The 11,546-nt window shown below is 44.6% G+C and overlaps 1 protein-coding gene across 4 annotated transcripts in view; it reads left to right on the forward strand.

Annotated features, from left to right (window-relative positions):
* UNKL (unk like zinc finger) overlaps positions 1–1,105 on the forward strand; it is a 37,580-nt gene extending 36,475 nt beyond the window's left edge. For 3 of the 4 annotated variants that reach the window (XM_040647689.2, XM_046900838.1, XM_046900840.1), the window contains one exon: positions 89–1,105. In XM_040647689.2, coding sequence (XP_040503623.1) covers positions 89–94 — 6 coding nt within the window. In that variant the 3' untranslated portion in view covers positions 95–1,105. The remainder of the gene's footprint in view (positions 1–88) is intronic. The other variant, XR_005839860.2, reaches the window with a different exon arrangement.
* Positions 1,106–11,546: the final 10,441 nt, after the last annotated feature.

Consider the following 11,546-nt stretch of genomic DNA (forward strand, 5'->3'; position numbering starts at 1 on the left):
TGAGAAAAGTATAAAATTAAACTAGTGACATTTTCAAACACTTCTGCACTTTTGTGTCCTAACATTAAGATACTGCTCTGTTTTAAAGGTGTAGTCAGCCTTGGACTGTGATAAAAAAGAGGAACTTGGATCATCAGGTTTGGCTTTAGCTATTGATGTCTTCGTGCGTTTGTGCAGTCTGTGACAAACTGATTTTTGAACCATAACTGCATTGTGGGTGGAATAAAGCAGTTATTCATGTGTGACACTTGGAACAGTAAGTAAATCGGAGACTAATGTGTAATTATAGTTTGAAATTGTTACGTTTTCAAACAAGACCTTACTTTGGATGCCAGTGTACTGTTATACAACCGCAGCGTGGAATAGTTGTCTGCAGCTGCTGTACTTACAAACGTGTTTAGAAATGTCTCAATTGACAATTTGGCTTTGGTATTTGAAAGGAAACCAGTTCAGCCCACATCTTGCTGCTGATATTTGTCTCCTAAGAGACACAGAAGGATGGTTTTGTCCTGTCTTGTCCTTTGAAGGCAAATGCATAAAAATCCCACAGTCCTACAGCTATTGGTGCTCCCCTTCTCTCTGTGTTTGTTTTTTAATAATTGGTGCTTTTCCCCATCTCATGACACTAACAAAAAAGGAATTTAAACGCTAACTGCATCATGAATCATCCCACTGATAATCACTGTTCATTTGTGCTGCATTCTCAGAGAAGATGGATTAATATGCTGAGTCTGTTGCCTTTTGAACAGTTGTGTGTTTAGTTTCACAGTGATGTATCTCACCAACTATTATGCGTATTCTACAGCAACAGCAGCATGGAATACTTTGCAGATGTTCCCTGTAAGCTTCTCTTGTGCTGAATTATGGACACGCTTGGAAAAAACCATTGACAAACAATTAGGTGGCGAATGAAACAAACAGATGAAAGGCGTGTGTGGAATTCCCAGACTTGCTGTCACTGCGGGCTGATCCGTAGGCTATTGCTTCAACCATACACTGCAGTCATAGGAAAATGTTATCATTGTTCTTCACAAAAGTGTTCTGTGAGACATTATAAGCAAACTTGTCCGTGCCTCAGTAAAAACAAATGGACTGCAAAATGAAATACACGTGTAGTTTTACATTGGTACCTTAAAATGGAGGACAGTCAGGTCTGTGCAGCTGACTAGGGATGACTCTTTGGAAACGTGACATCTGTAAGTATTTGTCCTTGTGCTATATACTTAGAAAACATGCATTACAATAATATTTTTGGTGAGGCAAAAATAGAGAAATTTGTTGGATTTACAAAAAATACTTCAAAGCTAAATAGATTTCCCAGGTGCATTTTGGTACTTGTAGCCATTTATGTAATGGCATTCACATTAAAAATAATATTCTTGCATTGTCAGCATTATTTTAGCCTAAGGAACAACAGATTAAAATAGGGATTTCTCAGGGCCTTACAGTGAGGGCTGTAACTAACTTAACCAGGAGTGCAGGCAGCTCCCTATCAGTAATAATATTAGTATTAATAATAATAAATCATATTATATTATCATAATATATTAATAATGATATTATTAATAAATAATATAAGTAATCAGTAGCTGATTACTAAATACATGATTATTTCTTAATATATTCCCATCTAAAGTATTGTAGTATTAAATACAGGTAGTGATGTTACTGCTGTCACACTAACTGTGGTCATCATCAGACCTTAATTACTCATATTAATTATTAAACAACACTCTTTGGAGTGTACAGAGAGCTGCTTTGTGAGCTGTTCTCAGTACAGAAGGTATCAGTTACGGCATGTTTAAAACTCTGAGCACTTGTTACTACTTTGCTGTGCTACAGCATGTATGCAGTGGTTTACAGAAGTCCTGGAATCATTTTTATTACGGCTGTGAAAATAAATTTTTGATCTTTAGTCGTCGACTGCGGCAGCCGGGAGGTGCGAAGGAGGAGTGACAGAGGGGTGCAGCGGGCGGTGGGTGACGCCGTGCGGGGGGGGGGAGGGGGGAGGCGGGGATTTCCCGCCCTGCGGCCCCGCCCTCAGCTGCCGGACGTTCAGGCGCGGTGCAGGAGGAGCGGTGGCAGCGGAGCCCCCGGCCCGCCCCGGCTCCGCGCTGATGACGGTCACGGCGCTCACCGACGACGTCTCTCCAGTAAGAAGAAAACAACGCAACGTGCTGCAGGCTGCGCTGCGCTCTGGGTCCGCCACGCTCTATGGTCATCGGTCTTCCAAGCGGCACTGCGCACGCGTGCTGCGCAGCCCAAGCAGCGTTCCTACTCCTAAGGGCGGCGCGCCCCCGCTCCGCGCGTGGTTCTGGCGCGGTCTCCGCAGGCGGCATCACGCACGGCCGCGTTTCGTACTGCTGTGCAGCGTTCCGGCAAGGAGAGGCAGGCGCCGAAGCGGTGTTCTTTCCCCCGCACTGTGGCACGGGGTGCGTTTTCCTGATCGTTTCGTGTATCCGCTGCGCGATTCCTGCCGCTTACGTGAAGCCCCCCAGAGTCCGTCACGCCATTTCTGCCCCGCCGAGACTCGTTGGCAACGCGTGTGCCGCAGTACCGCATATCAACCTGCAGGCGGCAGCAGCGCGCGCCGCTGTGCCTGTGAGGGCTCCAGCCGCTCGTGGCCCCGAGCCGCTAAGCTTGGGGGGGGGCGCCAAAATGCCCCGATGTGAGAGCGGAGCGAGCGCGAGACGTGTACAAATCTAATGAAGAATCCACCCCTCCGGGTCTGCCTGTCTGAGGTATTCTTAGCACTGCCTGTGCCTCTCCATGAAGTAAAAGCCACCTTTACTCCTACAGCTGTTCAGCTCTTTCCAGTTCGTGCATCAGGTACTTTCACATTCAAAATGTAACAAGATTGTTACATTTACAGCAGCTGCAGCTGATTTTCCTGGATCCACCAAGGACACAGAAGGACTTTACATAAGTTCTGTGCTTCTCTCAGAGTAGCCCTCCCTCAGCAATGATTGACTGTGCTCACAGTAACTGCACCCATAGATACAGCATCTCCTGAATTTGTACACACCTTCAGTAGCAAAAATAGCTGAGATAAATCTACATAAGTGGAAAACTCTGTGGCAGCTTTAGTAGTCTCCATCATTCAGCTCCCAGGAGCTTTTGCAAATAGGCTGAGCACAGATACAGACAGCAGTTGTCAGACAGACTTAAAAACCTTGCCACAGCTTCACCTGAAACACAACTTAAACCAGCCAAGTGTTTAACAGGCCATGTCCAGCCTGGGCCACATTTAGGGAGCTCTGCCCTGCAGGGTCTGTCTCAGATCACAGTGCAGCCTGGCAGCCCATGACATCCAACCCTGGGTACCAATCCCAAGCAGCAGCAGTCAGATATCGCAGCTTCAGTGCAGTCAGTCACCATGTATCGCACACAGGCCAAGTCACAAGCATCAATATGCAGAGATTAGCTATCTTTTCCTAGAAGAACATTTTCCAGGACACAAAGTACTCTCATATATTCCACATATGAGATATATACTCCGTATCTTTCTCTCTGTATATCATACTCCATATATTCCAGTCTAGATATTGTGGAGCATGTTATATGTAACAGAATTAGTGGCACGCCATTCACTAAGATTTGCCTTTCCTAGTGCTTCCAGTGAGTCAGACAGCAACTTGAGATCATCAATTCAGTGGTACAGTTTGATGTCATTAGGATCATTCCAATCTGCTAGGTCACACACCGAGTTATGACAATAGGTTGGTGAATGCACATACCCTTGCAGCAGGACCTAAAGGGTCCACTGCCTGCCTCCCCACGTAAATGCAAACTGATCTTGCAGATCTTCATGAATGAGAATACTGAAAAATGCATTTGCCAAGTCTAGGACACAGCAATAGGCTTCTATCTCCCTACTCAGTGTGTCCATCAGGGAGGCAATATCAGCTAAGACTGCATGAATGGACAGCATGACCTTATTTAACTCTCTGTAATCCACTGTCATCCTGACTTTTATACTGGCCATATAGGGGAATTATGTGGGCTATGTGCAGGTCTTATGATCCCTACTTTTTCTAGTTCCTGTACCATTCTAGACATTTCCTCTTGCCCCTCCCCCAGGGTCTATACTATTTAGTATTAGTAATCCAGCACAGATTTGGCAAACAAACAGGCTCATGTTTCATATGGCTTCTTCATATCACTTGCACCACCTGGATACTGATCCATCTCTGTCTGAACCCTCCTACAGTCATTTGGAGAGTCAAATCCCACAGTATATCTACACCCAGTATATACTCTAGGACCAGAGCAATAGACACCTTAAACTCCCAGGGTGGGAAATGCCCAACCACCAACCTCAGCCATGTCTGGGTTACAACTATAGTCTGTCCCCCAGACCTACCAGTATTCACTCTGTCTCCCTCCAATTTGGTTAGATCACCATAAATAATTGACATTTTTGTACCCACATCAACTGGTGCCATAACTCACTGTATAATCTTTTGGGACCAAAAAAAATAGTCAGTTGGACATAGGGCCTCCATTCCCATCTGGGGACCCTCAGTGCAGGAGAGCTGGCATTCCCCTTCATGCAAATAGTGAACAATTGTCAATTCTTCTTCCTCAGGTGACTCAGGCTTAGTGGCCCAGGTCACTTGAGGAGGCTTTTTACTTTCATTGGGAACCAGGAAATCTTCTGGGTTCCATGTTCCTGTTGGTATTTTTTCAGTAATTCTCACCCCTGCTTTTTTGGGGATATTTTGACATGTCTGATTGTCCTCCAACTGCCTCCATAGCTGCATGAGGACACAACTGAGCTGACAATTGATTTCTGCAAATTGAACCTGAGCCTAGATTAAGTCATTAACATCTGTTTCCAGGATACCCATAGGGGTCCTGATTAAGGAGTCCATGGGGTGGGTCTCTGGGTTGTAGTTTTGGGGGAAGACCTCAGCCCCTTCCAGCATTTGGATATTGCACCTGGCTCAAAGGTATTGTCACCCCTAGATCAGCCACCAATTGGGCAGCTTGTTGGATGAGGGGCTTTGAGGCCACTGAAGTGTTTGGTATGGACACCAGTGTGCCATGCTGGTGGGAAGGAGCTTGTTGGAATATGAGGTCCCTCACTCTTGCTGACAGCTTAAGCAGGTCTGGACTCTCAAATGCATCATCATAAATGGCCTCTTTCATTCCTAGTTCACTAATTTGGAAGTTTTTCCATTGAGATTCATAGACCAGCATTTATCACTTTTGTTCAGCCACGTGATTCTACATGTCACTATTATCCACTGAATTGAAGGAATGGTTCTCATCACTATGTATTACCATCACATACAGTCTTTGTCTGAGGGCTGGATGTGTGGTAATAGATGCCAGCTCAGAAATCTCAAGCCCATTAATTACCACACCTTCAGCCCTCATGTCCCATAATCTTAAGAGCCAGGCTGGTATGCTCCCTCAGGATCTTTGTTTAAGTTGCTGTAAGAGATCCATGAGTTCAGCATCTATTCCCAGCCTTATTGCTAGAGGAGCTGAGGTTCCCAGATCCTCAAGGTGGATTTTAGACTGTTTGGTTTTCTTTTTGTTCTTAGATTCAACCAGAATTCTTTTCCCCTTCTCACAATACAGATCTTAACTTCAGAGGGGAAATTGCATTTGAAGGTGAGGCCGTTTGCCCTGTTAAAGACGTAATTTTATTTTCCAGTTGCCTAATATAGGCTTTTAAGAGCTCATTTTCATCTTTTAATTCTTCCTCAGAGGAATGATACCCATTAATAGTTAGTAGCAGCAGCTATACTATGGCAGATGCTGCTACAACTCTTTCCTGAGCTACCAAAAAAGTTTGTCCTAACTTATTCAAGAAGTCAGCCATTTTGGAAGGGGCTTTGGTAGTGAGACCATTATCCCTTATAGGTCCCCATTCCTTAATAATCCATACAGCACTTAGCCATTAGGAACCCAGGAATCCCAGTGGTTCCCCCAGGAGTTCCTCTTCCACTGTATTAGTGGTCCCAGTGACCATCCAATGCACCATTTATTTATTTAGATAACCCATCCTACATAAGTATCTGGCTGGCTCACCAAGTGCAACACTATAAAGCAATCACAAATACAGCAATAACAGAATAACAGTATTATATATAACAAATACAGCAATAACAGTAGCAAAATCTTTGATTGCAGCAAATGAGAACAAGCCCCACAACAGCAGCTATAGACACAGAAATTAAGGGGGGGGGGGGGGGGGTGGAAGAGGGGAAAAAAAAAAAAAAAAAAAAAAAAAAAAAAAAAAAAAAAAAAAGCTGCTTACCTTTAGAAGGCCTCAGATATGCAGAGATCTCCAGTGGGATACTCTCACCTCCACTGCCAACCCTTAAATAAGGGCTGGGAAGGGGTGGATCCTGGCTTCACTCCCTCCAGTCACTCAGATTCATTGCTTGCACCTGAGCTCCCCTGGCTTGGCCCTGCCTTCCCACCAGGTGCTCAATCACTGCTTCAGGCCATGACAGCATTTCTGCTATAAATAGAAATTCAATTATGGAGCAATAGTAAGAAGTATAGAGTTGATTTTTTCTGTGTGTATGTATGTTTGATAAAACAGAATGACACATGCACACACACAAAAGTACTAAATTCATACTATTTCACATGGAAACAGTAATTAAAAAAAATAAAGAACTTGGGATGAGATGACATTTAATATGTATTGAGGTAGAAATACCTATGAACATGTGAATATTTGGTTCACTATCTTGCCTCAGACCCATGAAATTAATTTGAGGGACATCATGTGCCTTTTAATAAGCTCATTAGAATGCCTTCCTTGCCTGCAATACGCACCTCTTTTCAGCTTTAGATGCACTTTTCCATCTTGTCAGAGATGTAGGATAGCTGTGGAAAACGACCAAGATCCTAGTTACTTAGCTGCAGCTATGGTGAATTATTTATGAAGTTACTTCAGCCTAAAAATTATTTCTAAAGGAGTGTTTCATGTATGGAAAGGCTGCAATTCTAAACAAATAAGTATACAAAGGACACTAACTAACCATGAGCCTAGGATTCACAGAAAAAGGAACAACATAATAAGAACTTGCACTGGCTTTTTAGTCCAGGCCCTCGTTCTGGAAAGGCTGTGCTGCAGCAGATTCTCTTTCAAGTGCAGAATGGCAGGGTCATGACTTCCAAGAACTCTTTCATCTTAGTACAAAATTGAAGATGGCAATTATAGCAAGAAGGTACCTTCTGTGTCAAGGATACTCCTGTAAATTTTAGCTACCTATCTTATTTCCCTCTATTTTTAATTAGGGTTGCATTTAATTGTAACTCTTTGAAAAGCAAATGGGGTCTACTTTGGCCTAATAGAGATCTTCTAGGGAGACTGATCGTAGAAATGTTAAGAAATACACGAAGAACAACACATACCTGCTGTTTGCTCAGTGATAATTTGAATCCTTGGTGCAATAGGGTCCCTTTTACTCAGACAAGCACGTATTGTGTTGTGGCACAAGCTGGGGCACTCACGTTAAAACACTTTTTCCTCACAGGGTAAAGCTATCTATATAGACTGGTCATAACAATTTGAGAAAGACTGATCTATAAGGTACAGACTTACCACTGCAGCTCCCAGGACAGCACACTACTGTTCTATCTCGCGATACAGCCAAAGCCACAGAACTGCACAAATCCTCATTTGTTGGTAAGAGCTGGGCTGAGAGCAGCTTTGTCACCCTGAGTGGTCACCCTGTCTGCGTGACATGTAGCTGTGATTTTGGCTGCAGCAGCCTCAGACAACTCTTGTGCTAGGTTATGACACTCATTTCTACCAATGCCACAGGACACAGTTGGATTCATGAAAGAGTTCTGCTTTGGCTCAATTTCAAGCAGATAGTATTCATGCTTTTACATTGCATGGTGCCCTCCATCAACTCTATTGTGTTAAGGGCTTCTACAGGTACTTCAGTGCAGTTGTGGCCCTCTTAGTCTTCATCCCATAACCTGTTTCCTGCACAGGATCGTGCAGGAGAGGAAGCATCAGGAAATTAAGTGTATGCCTTCTAAACTCTGTTTGGCTATCAGGTTTTCCAACAGGTAGGCATTTTCCTGTGGTGCCCACAGCTTTTCACCAGGGCATTTTCATGCCATACATATGCCTGACAAGCGGTATCTGGAGATGATGTAGGGACTGCAGCACAGCAATGTGAATGTGTGCAGGCTGACGGCCTCCTGGAGCTCCTACACATTGCTGACACAGCCTGTGGGATGCGGGGTCAGAGGCTGCGCAGCATACCAGGAATAACTGGGGAAATGCTAAGGACTTGGAACTAAGAGAGTCCTAAGAGCTGAGGGATGAAGATTGAAGAGGAGGTATTTTCACAGGGAAACAAGATTAGCCATGATATCAAATACCATAGAATTTTGGTAACTCCTCCAACACAGAGATGTTCTTAAACAAGTCTTAGTGTTTAAGAAATGTTATAGGACAGATTCACAGAGTCCCACACTTCTGTCCTGGTAGTCATGGATCTGAGTATGCCTACAGAATGAAATAACTGTGCGCAATCCACTTAATTTCATTTTGTTTCATCAGCAGAGTTGCAGGTTTTAATTCTAATGAGAAATAAATGAAAACCCTGGGCAGAATTTTAACATTTAAAATTACTTTTGTGTTAGAATGACAGTACTGTCTGACAAAAAACAACGACCCTGACTTCTTCCTTTACTGCAGTCCATCCCAGATTCTCAAAGCAGCTCTAGAGAACATTTTGGAGTATTAGATGTGCCCATAAAGGCAAGAAAGATCTGAGATCTTCAGGCTGAGTAATCTCAGGTGCTTGAAAAGCTCCATAAAAGCAAAGAAAGAATTTTCATGCCATTGAATTTACAAGTCATGCTGCCATTAAGAAATCTGGCCAACTGTGCCTGTTATTTATAGTGTTGTGTCTGCCGTGAGGCATCGGTGATGCATGGTGGAAGTCAGAAGAGCAGCAGACAGGAGAATAGGTTTGCCAACTGCTGCTGACCAGCTACAGCTCCCGATGGCAGGACTTAAAATTGAGAAATGGGAAGGAAACAAAAGCAGTCAGGAGAAATGACCACCAGAGCAAAGTGCACCTCTGTTTTTCTACCGGGCATTATCTACTGAGCAGTGAGAAGAGATCTGAATTTGTATGTTTTCTTCCTTAAAAGGGATCCCAGCAGAAGAACACCATGTTTTACAACTGGAGAAATGCATGCGTACTGCTGGATACGTGCACTGCAAGCTCCATCAGTAGGGGAGAAATTGAGTTCCACTTGCAAATGCAGTAGTGAAAATGCTCCGAAGTTGCAATAGTGAAAATGCTAATTATAGAACATTAGCAAAATAATTGGTTTGTACTTAGGCTCTGTGCAAATGGACTCGGTGGGACTGCTTCCACATACCTGCTCACACAGGTAGGACTGGGCCTTTTCTGGATTTTGTGACTATTTCGAAATGGGCAGGTGGAAACGTTCAAGTTACCATACATCACTTTATACATTCTTTGCTTTATGTAAGGGAACTGTGCATCCCATTTACTAATCAGTGAGTGTTTTTTTCACCCATGATGACAACTGCAGAGCTTTAAATATTCAATTATCTCTAGGATCATTCCTCCATCTCCTAAACAAAGCACTTGGATTATAATAATCTAAAACACTGAAGGAATGGATTGAAGCTAAATAGGCCTCAGATCCACCCAAACTTGGCCCTTCTCCCTGTTCAGTCTATTTCCCTTTGTCCAACTCTCACCCAGATCCCAGATGGGCTCTTCCTCCCACACTTGTATTCCTCACTTATACAAGTGACTCAGTCCAGCCCACCCCAGCAAGCAGCTGTACTGTCACCCAAAATCAGCTGTGCAGCATGCTGCCACCAGCTTTCCTGCTTGACTCACAGCTTTGTTTGGGCTCTATCTCTAAAGGTCAAAACCAGTGAGTATGAAGCACTGTGCAGTCCATAGGAGCTCCTCCACCATGTCTGGTGCTCATACCACTGCAAATCCCTGTGGAGCACAGTGACAAAATGAGGAGAAATCACAGTGCTCAGAGGACCTTCCAAAATCATAGAATAATAGAATGACTTAGGTTGGAAGAGATCTTAAAAATCATCTAGTTCCAACCTCCTGTTGTAGGTAGGGCTGCCACTCACCAACTTGGGCTGCCCAGGGCCCCATCCAACCTTCCCCTTGAATACCACCAGGGATGGGGCACCCACAGCTTCTCTCGGTGGACAGAAAGCCAGACATGAGCCAGCGGTGTGCTCTTGCTGTCCAGAAGGCTAACAGTATCCTGGGCTGCATCAGCAGAGGGGTGTCCAGGAGAGCAAGGGAGGTGATTGTTCTCCTCTAATCTGCACTTGTGAGGCCCCACCTGCAGTACTACATCCAGGCCTGGGGCCCCCAATTCGGGAAAGATGTAGAGTTTTGGAGTTGGAGCAGAGGATGGCCACAAAGGTGATGAAAGTGCTGGAGTACCTCTCTTACAAAGGAAGGTTAGAAAAGTTGGGCTTGTTAAGCTTAAAGAAGAGAGGGCTCCAGGGAGGCCTCCTTGCAGCCTTCTGGTATTCCAACTGGATTAGGTCACAATTTCAGTTCTTGGTGGGAAAATAAATAAATAAATAAATAAATAAATAAATAAATAAATAAATAACAGTGTTACTGTTTTAAAACTGATGTGGAGGTTTTCTCTCCTCCAACATGTAGAGAACTCCCAAACAATACTGTTTATGAGTATAGCAGCAATGTGCGTCAGTCCAATTAGTAAGAGCATCACTAAATGTCACTGTAGCACTTTTGTAGTGTTGAGAGTTGAAGGGCAAGGCAAAGGTTCTAGGCAAATGCATGCAACACGTAAGCTTTCTTTCACACACACAATGTGCACTCAGCACTACCCATGCTTCATTGCTCATAGCCTGGGCAAGCTCTGCTGTGGGGCACTGGGCAACCTCCCCAGCTCTTGCTTCAACATCTACATCAGAATGATACCGCACACAATGAAGTGCAATGGGATTTCAGTAGGAAAGATAATGCAAACTGTAAAATGCTGTTCAAGGGGCTTTATCCACAAAATCTCCCCCGCAGTGAAAGTAAATAATAATTATTATTATCACTCCACTTGTGCTTCTTGCATAGTCATTTCCTCCTCTTCTAATCCCAGAAGGTTGTATAAGTGGCAAAGTTGTGTGTTTATGGAAAATACATGTGAGAAATCCAGAATCACATCACTTGTTTGGGTGCTGTCCTGCTTTAGGTACCGGGATGCTGCAGTGAGTGTTAGGCCATTCAGTAAGGGACTGCCGGGAAAGCCAGAAGATGCGTGGAGAGCCACCCGAGATGTGCTTAGCTGCAAAAGCCAGACGTGGCCGTGGAGCTGACCCGTACTGCTGAGCCGCCCAGGCCCGACGATGCGCTCGGCGCTGCGCTGGCCGCTAGAACGGTCCTCCCGTACTCCGGCTGGCTTCGCCGATGCCACAGGAGCGCGCACGGCAGATGCGGGGCTGTGGCAACACCCGCGCAGCAGCAGCGCAGCGCAGGTCGGGCTGTCCGAGCACGCTAGGGGGGCAGGAC

Source organism: Gallus gallus, chromosome 14, assembly GCF_016699485.2.
Source record: "Gallus gallus isolate bGalGal1 chromosome 14, bGalGal1.mat.broiler.GRCg7b, whole genome shotgun sequence".
NCBI classification, from domain to species: domain Eukaryota; kingdom Metazoa; phylum Chordata; class Aves; order Galliformes; family Phasianidae; genus Gallus; species Gallus gallus.